General features: G+C 39.5%; 1 protein-coding gene across 1 annotated transcript; it reads left to right on the top strand.

The window, feature by feature from the left end:
* The first annotated feature begins 5,292 nt into the window (after window positions 1-5,292).
* irx3a (iroquois homeobox 3a) lies at window positions 5,293-8,651 on the top strand. Its single transcript, XM_073837043.1, has 4 exons — window positions 5,293-5,728; window positions 6,357-7,389; window positions 7,901-7,967; window positions 8,310-8,651. The coding sequence occupies exons 1-4, from the start codon at window positions 5,516-5,518 to the stop codon at window positions 8,362-8,364; spliced, it is 1,368 nt and encodes a 455-aa protein (XP_073693144.1). The 5' UTR covers window positions 5,293-5,515; the 3' UTR covers window positions 8,365-8,651.
* The last annotated feature ends 7,266 nt before the right edge of the window (window positions 8,652-15,917 follow it).

The raw sequence follows: 15,917 nt of genomic DNA, 5'->3' as shown, positions 1-15,917 counted from the left end.
TTTTAGCCATAAATCCGCTCTTTTTGTTCAGCATGATTTGTGGCTGATGGAAGATGTCTTCATTATGTGTGCATGCTGTGTCCAGCAGCTCAATATGCTATTGGGGCACCCTGTAATCTTTCTATAGATATTAGACACAACTTGCTCCAGGCAAACATCTTCTATAAGAAAAAATCCTTCCCAGTGGCTGCCTTCAACTTAAGATCGATAGAATGCAACCCGTATTTTCCTTGTGTACTTTCTGTACATCACAAACTGGCACTCTTTGGCCTAAGAATATTCAAGTCAAATAAGTTACATTGGAAAATCTTGTGTTGAGAAACTGCTTTGCTGCACCACTTAATCAAAGATTTTATGAGAATGTTACTAGTCCAAGTGGTTTATTACTGACCCCTCAATGAAATGTCCCAAGGCAATTCACTAGAATTAAGGATCAATAATTACTTTACGTGGTTTATTATTAGGAGTTACCGCTGACTGAATTAGTTTTGAAACCAGAAGTAGTTACCGTGTGTGTCACCACATGAAGCATTAAGCACAAGTGACTGGATTGTTTACAGTTATTACTATTAACATACATTCGGAATGGTATTAATGCATTGGCTCAGCAATCCGCATATGTGCAGATGACAGTTTTATAGCTAGGATAACTGAATTTTCATCTGTCAACATAAAAAGAATCTGAGAGTTGATGCTTGTGCACACTGGTCTTGCCCTTGAACACACTCTCACACAGTTTTATTCAGCCGTGCTACTGTGTGTCTTTCTGTCACTTCTCTATAAACTGACAGCAGCAAAGCAAGCTCCAACTTGTATTTTAATTCAGGCCTGAAGTTACTTATTTCAGTATTGATCAGCTGTAATGCTGAATCAATGCTCATCTTGTTACCTGGGCTATACCCGTGTAACACACTGATATCCCCGGCCACAGGAACTCATTCCCTTTGCAAAGTGACTTTACCATAAAATCAATGGCTGCTTTGTTACTGATACAGGAGACAACCACGCAGAGAAAGGCCAGCAGCAGTGCAGAAAACATGTATGTGGCTAATATTTAAATCAGCATTGTGAAGACGGTCCAGAAATACTGGACAATTTTCTGTGCTTTGTTTTTTCCCTGAAACATAAAAATAATTATTATAATTATAATAATTATTACTATCATTATAATTTATTATTGTCATTGTTATGATGTCAGGTAAAACTACCGAATGACCTACAAAAGTAGACAAACTGGAAACCTATTCTCGTCACATTTACGTTGTCAGTCATTCTCTGCAAATTTACTCTAAAAGGCAACTGAGAAAAAATAGGTCTTGTAGGTGTGTGCACTCTTTGCTGAGAGGGCAGATGTTGGCAAATAGCGATAAATGAAAGTGACCCTGCCTTGCTAATAGAACAACTCGAAGCCCGCGCTACACCGCCATCAAAATATTTACCAAAGCTGTGCGCGAAGACTGGGCAGCGCGTGCTCTGACCTTCTCAATCAATTACTGCGCGTGGCCGCCGCTGGCTGCGCAATTTACCAAATCCAAATTCCCACTTTATGACCGCGCTGCTCCGACTATACGCTTGCCCCGTATCACAGCCGATGAAACAATCGAGAATAAGTCCCTCCAGATTTCCGCAACCTCAGCACACAGACTTCAGCAGTCACTTAATAGACTGGGGTTGTCGTCGAAGCGTCGATGCTGAGGAAAATGTTTTTTCTTCCTTTTTCGTCTGTGCTTTGCTTGAGTTGCGAAAGGCTGCACACAGTAGGCTATATTAGATATATTACGATTAACATTTACAGGATTATTAGGATAGACGATTTTTTTCTTCTTTTTATTTAGGCCTCTTGATATTGTGAAAACAAGAGGTCTAAATCCGTCCGTGTTAGTGTAAAGTAGGCGTAAAGGTTAAGAAAATCCCCAAAGTGTACAGACGCCAGAACGTGTAATCTAAACCACCTGTAGGACAACAAGGTCGGTTCTGATAGAGCTTTTGGTCCTCTATCCAATGCAGGGTTAAAACAGACGTCGCCGTTCGAATTTGGTGTTTGATACAATTTGTTAAAGCATTTTAATAAGTTGCAGTCCATTGACTACTCTTAATTTGCTCCAAATTGCTGTGTGTGTCCAGGGAACAGTTCAAAACTCGTCACTTTCTCCTCCACTGCAAGTTATCTCTTTAATAGACACGATTGATTGGAGAAACCTAATTAAAATAACATTAGTCAAATTATGCTAACAGTAAAAATTAAACTTTAAACATATTCAGGAAGTACACTTGCTCCTGAGTTCATTTTTGAAAGCATTTATTAAATTAAATATCCTCAGCCATTTCATATATATATATATATATGTATATATATATATATATATATATATATATATATATATATATATATATATATGTATGTATATATTATTTTGATTTTTAGACATGCATACAGATAGGTATTTTGTATAGGGGAATTAAAACGTCTCCCTACACGTTTTTCAGGATTAAAACATATAACATTACATAGCATAGCAGAATTTTGAAGAACAACTTATCTAGTGATTCTGCGATTCTGTATAATGAAGATAAAGCTATATTCCTAGTCCTTTTCCTGTTTAACCATAACTTAGATGCGAAATATAAACTCTTCGCAGAACTTGCAAACTGATTTCCCCTCTCGACTCTAACCAAATAAAATCCTGTTTGCCGGAGCTGTTAAAGAAAATGTGATTTAGGCCAGTCACTCTAAAACACATATTTCTCATTCCTCCCTGTCGAATACACCACACACATCAAAGGTCATTAAGTGTGTTTTCGTTTTAAATCCTTTGTCACCTCAATTAACAGATCGGATCAGAAAAGCCCGTTTAAAAGACCATGTGCGATAGGGTATGTGTTACTTGTTTTCTGTCGCCTTGGCATTACAGAGCTGATTCAGAGGTGTAATTTGAAGAGCCCCTGTTTGAAGTCTTTGATCAGCGCTGTCGCAGGCATCTTGTGTATTGCATAAGGAAACGCTTTTGAGCGCAACGTCTCTGCTTGTTTATTTGGATGCGTGTTGGAGAATGCGAAATGGTGTCATCTGCATAATTGCTAGTAAAGGAGTCACAGAAATCATCCCTCAAGTCACACATCCGAGATTGCCCTATTTATACACGTGATATTAGTGCGGTGCTTTGAAATGTTGGACTGCGTTTAATGGAGTCTTGTTAGGCTGTAGGTAAAACTAAAAAAAAAAAAAAAAAAAAAAAACGAATTAACAATCAAATAAACGCGTGCCCTACATATTAGCATATGTATACTATTAATCATTCTTATATAATTGTTTGGTTTTATTGTTGCTATTGTTAATAATAATATGATTATAAAAATATAAACTATTATAATGATAATAATGTTTAAGCCTTTTATTTAAATTGTTACAAGAGGTGAGAGAAGAAGGCGGGAAGAAAGCACCGTCCTAATGGTTTTATGGCTGTGCCAGTTTCCTGGGTCAGTGTGAAAGTGTTAAGTTAGTGCATGTGTATTTGATTGGGCCAATAAATCAGAGGCAAACCTTGAGGCCCTGACAGGTCCCGGGATGAGACACGTGTCCATCCGAATTCAGAGCGCTGCAGGGCGGACTCCAGCACGCACACTTATCCTTTCCCCCCGTGCTTCCAACTTCACTAAATGCAGCGGTTTGAAAGCGGTTAGTTTACATCAAAATAACTGCAAATACCTGTAGGTAAATATGACTAAAAAGAAAAGCAGACTGTTCGAAACCTAGAGGGTTAGCTGTGTTTTGCATTGTCCCAGATGGCGCAGTGCTGTGGGGTCAGCCGGGTGGGCTGAGAGCTCTTGTTAGCTCTGCAGGTCCGTGTGGGTGTTATTGACGGTTATGTAGTTATTACCATCCGCTCTGAATGGCATCAGACTGCTGTTCTAATTAATAACCCCCGTAATCCTGCATTGTTAGACGTCAAAACAGCAGACACGTGGTAAGGAGAACATGGAAATCCGGGAGTCCTTAAATAAGCAAAGAGCCAAATACAAATGACATTCTAGATATTAGGATGCCATAACAATAACTAGGCTATCTCTTTAAAAGCAGATGGAAGGTTTAGAAGAAACATTGCGTTCTTGGAAACCACATCACATTAAATCCAAGCCGAAGTTGATTCACTATAATCTTTCATTACTGAATTGAGATTTAGTCATCCTATATTCAAATAAACGAAACTCGTTAAAACACTAATCGGTGCCGTTGTTTGGAAGACGATTAGCTGACATATGATGACACTAGACTAGGAGCATAATACGATTATAGATGTTTCCTGCATATTTTCATATATTGATTCAAGGAATTTCAATCGTGATCATCGTCCTTTGTTTTAATCCGTATTATTTACAGAAGGGTGCGGATTATATCAGATCTTTTCAATGGATATCTGTCTATCTGTAGAGTAATCCTGTAGGTTAATCGCCCAAAATATGTTTTTAGGAACAGAAGCTTTTACACATGAATGCAATTGAAACATTTGCGATTATATTTTAATACGTCAAAAACTATTCAAGGCTGACAGCCTAAATACATCATATTTAGTAGTAGTGGTGGTAATAATATTTTAATAATAAATTTCCATAGTTCAAAAATCAAAATGCACCACAATAAATCGTGATTTGCAGAAATCCACAACACCGCATATATAGTCACATTTCGAAATTATGCTATTGTTCAGGCTTTTCTTTTGTTTTTTCAACTTACTTTGAAGGCGAAAGGTAACACGCCAGTGTTTTGATGTTTCACTAAAGGCGTCAGAAGACCCCGATTGGTTTGTTTCCGTGTAAGATGAACTAAAAACGCTCTTCGCATAAAATGTTCCTTTAGTATTTTAGTAAGAGCCTGCGCAAAATGTCTGTATGTGCTCTCCGATTTAAACTTTAAAGTTCTTCGTTTCACGTGGAAAAGACGCGAGTAAAATAAAGACACAAAAGATCTGCGGGAAGTTAATGACTCAACAAGAGTAAAATATTTACCATTTTGTGGATGATCAAAATTTTTGAGAAGTAACACAAGAAATGGGAAAGGGCTGAAGCGGTGAACAAATAACAAATGAAATGATTGGCGAGCCATAAAATGAGATTTGAAACTCATTCAAATAAGAGATGGCGACGTCAGAGGACTTATCCAGACGGAGAGCAGGAGCAAAGAGAGAGAGAGGGGAGAGAGGGAGGGAGAGAGAGAGAGAGAAGCTCTGTAAGTGGGGGTGAGACTTGAGAAATAGGAGGAGCTTCTGAACGACTAAAAATGTCAATCACAAAAAGGAGTTCCAATAATCTAAAGCAATCTGTAAGGACCTGACCTTAGTCCATTCAGATCAATAGGGAAGTAAGGGAGGAAAGCGCAATCGGATCGTTTACACTGGCTCTTTCGGAGGAAATATAGACTTCCCTGACACTTTGTACTCACTGTAAAGTGGATATCGTGGTGCGCACCAAGAGGGCGATTCGCCGCTTTTTGTGACTCCAGTAGTCTTTCTCCACAACAATGTCTTTCCCACAGCTGGGATATCAGTACATCCGACCCATATACCCGCAGGACAGGCAGGGGATAGGCAGTGCCCGAGCCGGGACAGACCTGAGCCCGTCCGGAGCGCTCTCTAATGTTCTCTCCACTATGTACGGATCACCTTTCGCTGCCGCACAAAGCTATGGAGCTTTTCTTCCTTATTCAAATGATCTGTCCATTTTCAACCAGCTGGTGAGTAATCATTCGATTTTTGTTTCTCTCAAACTAAAATGTAGTGAACTTTTTTTTAAATGCTTAATGTGTTACAAAATCCTTTACTTCAGTTTGTTTCAATACCAATCATTACCGAATGCGAGTTTTGCAAGACGGTGGTGAACTTTGCTGTTTACTCATTTTGGTAAATACAAAAGGAGTTGAAAAGTAAAAATAATAACACCAATAATAGTAGTAGCAGCAGAGTGTGTTTGCTTGTGATTTAAATTAATTCAAATTATTTTAAAATCTTTAAAAAATTGTTACCACGTATAAAGGAAGAAAACAAATATGTAAGACTCATGCACAAAATGAATATAAATATATATATGACTGCATCTTGTCAATTTATTTGGAGATTTACATAAGTAAATAAAGTGCAAGGTACTAAAGAATTTAATGCAGTCAATTAGGCCTCTTTTAAAAAAATCTCAATCCTTCCTTGCTTTTGTATTTGCTCACATAGACAATCATTTACGCAATTCATTTATTCAGCAACAATACACCAGGGAACTGCAACTGAGAACTAGAAAACGTGGTATATGCCAGGCCAAGAATAATAATAGTGAATCGCATTAATGTTGGATCCGTGTTCTGTGTTTTTAAGGGGGCACAGTACGAACTGAAGGACAGTCCGGGCGTCCAGCATCCTGGATTTGCCCACCATCATCCTGCTTTTTACCCATATGGTCAGTACCAGTTCGGAGACCCTTCCAGACCCAAAAATGCCACCAGGGAGAGCACCAGCACACTTAAGGCCTGGTTAAGTGAGCACCGGAAAAACCCGTACCCCACCAAAGGCGAGAAGATCATGCTGGCCATTATCACTAAAATGACCCTCACTCAAGTGTCCACCTGGTTCGCTAACGCCAGGAGGAGGCTAAAGAAGGAGAACAAGATGACCTGGGCCCCACGGAGTCGCACGGACGAAGAAGGAAATGTTTACAGCAGCGATCACGAGGGAGAGGACGGCGACAAACGCGAGGATGAGGAGGAAATCGATTTGGAAAATATTGACACGGAGAATATTGAGAATAAGGACGATTTAGATGAGCAGGACGAACTGCATTCTGATTTGAAACTGGACGGCAGGAGCGACTCTGAAATTTCAGACGGCTATGAGGATTTACAAGGACCGGAGCAAAGGTTGTTCAAAGCGATGGTGAAAGACGGTAAAGAGATTCACGGCGACCGCGCAGAGCACTTTCACCATCACAATCATCATCACCACCACCACCACAACAACAGCTTAGAACAGGCCAGCAGCGAGCCGGTCAAACTCAACCAGGCCATCATTAACTCTCCGCCCTCAGAAAACAACCCACCGCCGCCTCCAAAACCTAAGATCTGGTCTTTGGCAGAGACTGCCACAACTCCAGACAATCCACGAAAATCTCCTCTGATGAACGGGTCTTCCGCTGCGTCCGCCGCTCAGACCATCATCACTCCTCACAGACTCCTTTCGTGTCCCGTAGGGAAAATCCAGAGTTGGACAAATCGGGGTTTCACCGCACACCAGCTCGCCTTGCTGAACTCAAACCACTACTTAGGACTCAGTAACCAGGCTTCGGCGAATGGCCTTGCCCTGTACAGCAGACAAGCAGAGGACAGGAGTCAAAACTCCGAGTCCACAGTCACAGGTACATGTCACCCACACTGAGAAGCGCAGAGATGTGCTATTAATGCTTTTTACTGACACTATTAAGACTGTACTGACAGACTGGAAACGCACCATTCTTATTCCTCTCTGAATCCATTTTCATTTGATCACTACTGTGAAAGATTCAAGTAAAATGAATTACGCTTGAAATGCAAATGTCTAGTGGAGAGTACTTATCTGATATATATTTTTTGTTCGTCTTTTTTTCTTCTTCAAATACTCAAAAGTCTGTCCAATTGAATATGTGGGAAAAGGTTTTCAGTTGCCTTTTAAAAGGTGTGTTAGTGTGTGCGAATTTCGATATTTCTAGGCCGCAAACTTTTTTCTCAACAACTGGCTGTAAGATCTTTTTAAAAAGACTCTGCTTTTTAAAAAAAAAAAAAATAATAATAATAATGATGATGATAATAATAATAATAATAATAATAATAAATTGGCATTTACATTAATTTTTTTTTCTTTTCTTGTTGTTACTGGTTTTATTATTTCAGAAAGATCTAGTGCCTTGGAAGCAGAGAAAAAGTTGTTAAAAACAGCCTTCCATCCTGTTCAAAGACGGTAAGAGCGGAGATCTTACATTACCTGTCCATGACTTTAATTTAGCGTGTTTCTTTTTTGTTTTTTAATTCTTACTTGTTCATTTTTACATTAGAAAATCATATAATGTTCATGCATGACTGTCTAGTCACGCACTCGGGTACTTGGTATACCGTGGTTTAAACATGATTTATATATTGTGCTTGTGCAATAATAAACCCATAATGTCAAACCAATAAATCTCCAGTGCGTCGATGCGGTATTTCAGAATGCTGATTTCAAAAACGTTGTTCTATACTTGCTTGCAGATTTAGTTTTGTATTGGCCCCGTGTTTTTCATGCTTCCCTTCTATATCCCAATAGGCCCCAGAACCAACTCGAAGCTGCCATGGTATTATCCGCCCTCTCGTCCTCGTAGGCTTTTCTCTCTTTTTTGTTTACTTCTCATTTTAACCTGTGTAAGGAATGTAAAATAAAAATAACTCACTTCTGTATACTTACATTGTAAGCATGTCCTGTGTACAATGGCTGATGTTAATGCTGTCAGGCCAAGTAGTCTGTGAGTCCCATTTTCTTTTGTAAGCTCTGTGAGGATTTGATGTTGAAATGTTTTGTATATAACGTAAAGAAAATGTATATACTTGTGATCCGAAATTGTACAAGAAAGTCTATATTTTGGCTAATAAATGAACCGCTGCAACTTTACCGTCACTTTTCCTTTTATTTTTGAAACAATGGAGTGGTAATATTGTAAACGATAGTAGAAATGTCACGCTTTTCTGTGCGCAAATTGATAGCGTGTGTGTTTTGAAAGGCAAGGGAAACGTTAACTCGAGGTTATGAGGTTTGAAACGGAGGATTTGAAGTATTTTCCTATTTCAGGGACTTAACTGTAATTAGCTCCTTCTTGAATCGCGCATTTGGATATTAATGGATGGGGATTATCCCCACCGAGGCGGAACAGCCAATATGAAATGAATAATTATTTCATTTATATTGGGTTGAAATAGCATACAACTCAATTTCACTGTAATGAGAATTGAATATTTTCTTCTTTGAAGAGGAAAAGTCACACAAAAAAAGTTAAACGCTTTCCTCTGTACAGATGGTTAATGTAATCTCGACTATTTATAATTTTCGAGATTCTGCTTTTTAAAAATGTAATGAATTCTAATCAGACATTGATGTTGTGCTGCCTGCCATATGCCTTCGATACTGTGCGAAATTATTTATTTATGTGTGTTTTCCCTCTTGAAGATGATTTGCATGGCAGCAGCTTTGTTTCAGGGTTTCCAAAGTTTGGAGAAATTTAGAGTTGGAGCTCCCTCTACAGTCCACTCTGAGCGGCCTTGACATAGACTGAGACATTTTGATCATAATCTTTCATTTATATCATTTTTCCAAAAGAAAAAAAAAAGTTGACCGTGGGCATTTTTGGGATCATTCGTTCTTTTTGTGAGATTTGCTGGGAGCTTATAAGGAGAGTGTTAAGCAATGTAAGGCTAGCGATTTCCCAATGAGAAAAATGCCTGGTGGAATACTTAGACACAGTTCATGCAAAATTACATCATCGAAACTGAAGACCGTATTCCGAATAGCGAAATAAATAACACATAATGAAAAAAATAATTATCAGCATAGGTTTAAATTTCAAATATAATTTCCGAGGCTCTAAGACAGGGGAAAACAAATCTAATAATCGTAAAAGAATAGAACATTTTAAAATATAAAACCCTCTTGAATGGCAAACTACCTGCATTATAATCATTTTTAAAATGTACAGTTCGCGTTCTCTATGACAGATTTTTTTTTTTTAATTATTAAAATAAATACAATTATCGCAAAGTGTAGTCTGTTACCAATTACCAATGCTTTACTGACACGGACCACAAATGGTCAACTTGTATGTCGGTCTGTATACAGCAAATTGTAATTAATTATGCCACTACCCCCTTTTAGAACTACAATGCACTCCAGCCCAAAATAACCTAGAGACACAGCGAGAGAGAAAAAAAAAGCTCCGTCCGGAGCTAATAAAAAGTATTCATAATGCCCGCTGCTCATGCTTTTTTGCTTTATATAGGGCTATTAAATTAGCCTATGTCTCCGAAATTCCGTTCCGTCAAAGTAAGGGCTGGCTATGAATATTCATAAAACGCTGTGTGACGTTGGTGACACTGATTGATGTAATCATAGTTCTGGCTCTCACTCGGAAGAGCGCCACCAGCTAGAGCGCAGAAAGTGGCACAGCGCGATAGTGACCAACATTCTCCAATCAGTGCTGACCCTCTCACACGCACCGTGCAGGTCAAGAGGGAGAGCGTGAGGCCAGTGGCAAACAGGCGTGCAGAGACTTGCGTGCATTTTGCACTTCAGCAGACCGAGGACGTATAGCCTATACACATGGATTGCTATTAAACAAAACTACAAAAATATAAATTAATCCTAGGTTATCATTAAATTAAACATTAGATGTGTTTTTAATTTCTAGCCAAGCTCTTCCCCTATAAGGCGTAGGGGAGACCGGAGAATGTTATAACACAATTTGTTCAAACTGTTTTCCCCCTCTGTGTTTTTATCTTTAAAATATCAACATACTTTTTTCTTAAAATTAAAATAGTTTAGAAATAGGTCTACTGCGTACCCCAATAATGTGTATAAATTAGAGTAAAATACGTAGAGCGCTGTTTAAAACCATAGTCCTAGTAAAACATTGATTTAAAATTTTGTGCACTACTTTGTCGAGTTAGATAGACTTCTTGAAAATAATTGTTACGCCATTCTCCACAATCCAGCCAATTTTAAGCATTTTAATAATAAATAAATATACATTTATAACAACTAACCTGTTAAGCACTAGGTTATTCAGTTGTGGCACTGGCAGATATGCCTACACCGTGATTTTTTAACTTCATAATTTTAATTTATTAGTAATATAATTTTAATGTTTCTACACAGAGAGTTATTTTGCATTCACCTCAGGAGGATGGTGGTTATGTATGATAGCGAGTTCATCCCTGTAGCTCATTTCTAATTTGTTGATAGTGTTACACCTCAACTCGTGTTACTTTTATGTGGCCTACATTCACTGTTTTTCTTTAGCAAAATATAATGATTACAGCGTTAGGTCGACGATAGAGACTTTATCACACATTTTTCATCAGAAATCATTCGCCTTTTCCAGTGACGAGCCGGTTCTGTCATAAATATTGATGCTTGTTTAGTGTGTATTCTGCGCATATTAGGCGCTGAGGGACCTGAGCCACTCTTGATCATTAAAATCCATTTGAAATGCTCCTGAAAGGATGACACTGGGCTTCACGGCGTCTCTGATCATCGCATGAAATTAAGGATTAAAATGCCTCGCCAGAAACAAAGTAATCACCGATACCGATGTCGCCATACGTGTCCAACCGCTTTCTTTCTCAACTTAGCAAATGGAGAGCATTAATGAACATTTTGCTCAGAGCTACGCGGAGGACATTCCGACTGGGGCTGTTAGTGTCACTCATTTATTCAGAGTTAAGTGGATGTCCTTGTGGCTAATGAGCAATAATCAACAGTGACTCCTCTTTTTATTCCAACGCTTCTAGCAATGTTAAAAACGGGAGCCCATTTTTCCCGCTGATACACAAGAGGGTTAGCAGCAACTGCTACCGAGCTAAAAACGTCAGATTAAATTCTACCTACATGGTTGCAATAATAATAATTAATGCGTATCTAGTTTAAAACACATAGTTAACATTTTAATTTAATGCAATAATAAAATATAAAAAATAGCTCTTTCCAGTTTAATTTGCAACTTGCTCCAAAAAATGGTTGCACTAAAAAATATAAGCAGACTTTAGCATATTTATTCACACTCAGATAAAGCATTGTGTATATATTGCGGGGATTGAATAGGTTGAGTGGGGTAATACCATCAATGTGCATAAATACATACATAACCTGTCCTTTTGAGCAGCGCAGAACTGCAGCATCTGTGGGAAATTCAGCACCATTGACACTCTCCAAATAAATGGCAATTCAGTCTATTAGCCACCACTAACCCATTATATCTCCAAGTACCATTCTCCCTCTACATCAATGACAGAGCTACATAGCTGTACCACTCACTGTGAGGAATGCTTTGTTAAATACCAATTTGGATGGGGGAAAGCGATGAAACACAGTGGAATCAAAGGCAAATCTAATCTATCTTTCTGACTCGCCATTGATGCCGAGAGGGAGGACAGACAGGGCTAACCCTTTTAGAGAAAACCAGCCAATGGAGTCATCAGCAGCCTTCTGCATGAATGGACAGGGCCGGAGGAGGACGTGAAGACCGGAGTGGGCTGCCGAAGGGGCCAGAGTCAGGCTGTGAGAGAGAGGACCAGCCCTGTGCCGTGCCCCTGTCCACCCCTCTCTGTCAGTGTGCTCTGTGGCGACGATGTCCCACCACACCCCATCCCTGCACTGAGCAGGACAAATGTCAGCGCTATTGTAGCCCTGCAGAAGCTTTGAAGAGCCCTGTTCTCTTTGTGGAGGTCACTAATCCTTTTATGAGGCACTGCTGATTGTTAGCTTGGCAAACACATACATATACACAGCGCAGAGCTCTCTCTCTCTCTCACTATCTCACACAGCAGAGTGCGTCGAATTTTTTTCCTTTCCTCAGACACGTTTAGATGACCTGTAAGGCTATAGAGGAAAACAGTGAAAGCATAGAGGACACATGTTCCACACTGTCACTGTGCATGAGGTTACAGGCCATCTGAACACTTCTGCTGCCTCAAAGAAGAGATAACCACATTTACACCCCTAAATCTTGTTTTACACACACAAATACAAAAATACACCAGCTGGCAGCGTCTGGTCCGCTAAAGCCAGGATTAGTTTTGTGCTAAAAACATTTTCAAAATCCGCAGGAAATCCATCAAAACATCTTCAGAACTATTGAGTGATTCGTACCTCTCAGAAATTTACCATGGTCTCGCCGAACGCGGCATGTCGGATGTAGAAAATGTGATCGGGACACTATAGGGAAAGAAAAACGATGGCGGCGATGAAGGTGCGGTGGGGTGTTTGTCAGTTGATTCTTTCTCTGGCAGGTCTGGGGACAAAAGAAGGAGAGAGTGACACTCTGTCGGACAGGAGGCGGGGCTGTGGAGAGCGCTAATTTCATGGCCTTTGTTGACAGAGGTTAGAGAGAGGAATTCTTTCACTCCATCTGAAAGACAACAAGTGGGGCAGAGGGTTATGGGTGTAAAAGGAAGAAGACTGAGAAAGAAAGGCAGAGAGAAAGACAGAAAGGTGGTGGGAGCCTTTGCCGTTCAGCCATCTGAAAGATTGTGCCTTTCTCAGCCTCCTCAGCCATTATGGCCGAGTTACAGGGCAATTATGGAAATGTTTCTTTGAAGCAGAGTACTGCACTTTTTTTTCTCTCCTCCCCCCAACCAAAAGAAGTCTCCATCCCTCTCTCCTCGCCTCTGACATGGCTCCGTCTCCCCCTGCATTTGCTCTCCTTTCTCCATAGCATGAAAAAAGGGCTGCCTCGGTGAATGTGATCTGAATGGAGTGACTGAACTGTAAAGGTTAAACTACAAAGGGATCACACCAGTGCCAGGCTTGAAAAATCAACTTTTTTATGGCGCCTGAAAGGGTTCTTTTAAAAGATGATTTACTAGATACATGACATGAGATCCAATATTTTATTATCAGTAAAGGTGTATTCGTATTCTTAGAATAGTGTTCAGTACAACTGACAGCATTTGTGGCATACTATTGATCACCACAAAAAAAAAAAAAAATCAACTTGACTTGACTTTTCTTTGAAAAAATAAAAAATACAACTTTTGGAGGATCTAACAGAAATGCATAGCTTATAATTTTATAAAAACTATTTTTTCTTTTAAACCTTTTTTTGAACTGTACAGCTGTTAAAACCATAACTTCACCATTATTTTATGATTTTTGGTGGTGCTTTGTCATGTCGACAATGTTGTCAAATTGGATATAACTACACAGAAAAGGTTAGAAAGCTATTTTTTCCACACCAAAAACTCCTAATACACTTTGTTTACATATTGGGCTATTTATACTATGTAACCATCCCCCTTCACTTTTAAAGTAGAAGCCACTACAAAATATTTTGCGGGAGTATTTTAGCATTTACAGATTGGCCCCCATTCACTTTCACTGCAAGTGCTTTTTCAAAGAAAAAGAGCACTGTAAAAAAATAAAATCTTTAAAAAAACGGTCAAATGACTGGCAGCTATGGCTGCCAAACAAAAACCGTAATATTACAGTAAAATATCTTAATTGAAAAATACAATAATTTTACAGAAGGTTTTACAGAAAACGTTTTACGTTTTTTGTTTGGCAGCCAAAGCTGCCAGTCATTTGACCGTTTTTTTACAGGATTAAAGGATAAAGTTTTTGTGGCAATCATATTCCTCCAACAACATAACATTTTGATACAAATCTGAAACACAGAGGTGAGAACAGATTTCTTTTTCCATTGAAAGGAGAGAGAGAGACAGAACGAATAGGAAAGAGAAAAATCACTTGCTTTCCCCTCGTACATCAGTCAGCGATGTAGTACTGAATTTCTCCTGGAAGTGTGAACTCATAAGACAGCTCCTATGCCCCTGTAAAAGCTATGACATCATGACTGAGACACGAGTGTCACCGGCACCTCCATCCGACCTGTTGGACAGATTCTGGACCGCTTCCCTATCAATACCGTAGGGTCTCAGAGTGAGATTCAACTCTGCAAATCAAACAGCATGAGTCACATTCTGTGAATTCCACTCAAGCCTTGTCTTGACAACAGATATATGGCTAATGTTTTCCCTATATAATTATAGATCATATATTTACCAGCTCAGGTATTGATCGCGAGAGTGGCTAAGGGCTTCTTTGGATTGGCTGTGGTGCAAGAAAAGACTTCATAAATTCTTCTTTTCTCAGAGCTCTGTCAAACAAGTTGTGCCGTGCGTTTCGCATGAATACATTAGCGGAGCTCGGCTGATTGATTGGGAGAGCTGGGAACGAGAGAGCACACCAATGAACTTGCTCTCTCAACAAGATTAATAGGGTTTATTAAATACTCTTGTGTCCCTTTTCATAATGACAATGCAACAGGAGGCCACAAAAAGAGTCTCCGCTGCGCTTTTATCTGTGCTACAATCGGATGGCATATCTGTGAGAGAAAGTAAAGTTCATTTTCAGTTCGACAAAACCAATATTTCTGTTTAGTCCAAATATTTGAGTGCACACTCGTGTGTCATGTTATACTTAACAAAAACCCTGTTGCTTGATTATAACTGCATATGTAAATATGCTTTGTGACAATATCAGTGGAAGAGGGAGTTCACCAAGACAAAAATGTCTGATATAAACGTGAGTGTATAGAAGAAAAAGTGTTTGTGTGTGTGTGTGTGTGTGTGTGTGTGTGTGTGTGTGTGTGTGTGTGTTAAAGGCTGTCAAATGAACAGCAAAGAGCACTCCATTCTTACTCACTTCTCTTTGTGCTTACATATAAACTTCTTGTCACCATGACATCTCTCTCCTTAATAATGCTATTGCCATGCAAATGAGAGAGGATGTGTTTGTGTGAGCGTGTCTTCTAAATACGGGCGAGAGGGGACCTCTATTGGACCAGGGACAAAGGTTTTTTCCCCTTTGCTGGGCACAATAAGTTCAGGAATTTGTGTGTGTGTGTTGTCTGTGCCTGCGCATTCTACGCAAACTAATTCTTTTCTGGAATTCTTTTGGTCCCCATCTTCCTGGATAGACAGGAAGTAGGAAGTAGGGGGCTCCAGGGAGGCAGCAGAAAAGAAGCCCATGGTCGATCAATCCAGTCAGGCCCAAACGCACACCCTTCCACCCCTTGCCAAGTGTGTGCACACACTTTTTAAAGTGTAGGCAAGCAGAGCCGCCTCCTCTGTTGTAATGCTAAATCAGCGTCACTCACTGGAACTGTAAGCT

The sequence above is a fragment of the Garra rufa genome, chromosome 3 (genome assembly GCF_049309525.1).
Source record: "Garra rufa chromosome 3, GarRuf1.0, whole genome shotgun sequence".
Taxonomy (NCBI): Eukaryota; Metazoa; Chordata; class Actinopteri; order Cypriniformes; family Cyprinidae; genus Garra; species Garra rufa.
Note: the sequence above shows the minus strand (reverse complement) of the source record. Positions and strands in the feature narration are given on the sequence as shown.

Bases quoted from the DNA above. Each gene is read 5' to 3' on its own strand.
- irx3a (XM_073837043.1), top strand. From the start codon at position 5,516: ATGTCTTTCCCACAGCTGGGATATCAGTACATCCGACCCATATACCCG. The intron at 7,390-7,900 runs GTACATGTCACC...TTATTATTTCAG, and splicing joins CTCCGAGTCCACAGTCACAG to AAAGATCTAGTGCCTTGGAA. The intron at 7,968-8,309 runs GTAAGAGCGGAG...ATATCCCAATAG, and splicing joins TTCCATCCTGTTCAAAGACG to GCCCCAGAACCAACTCGAAG.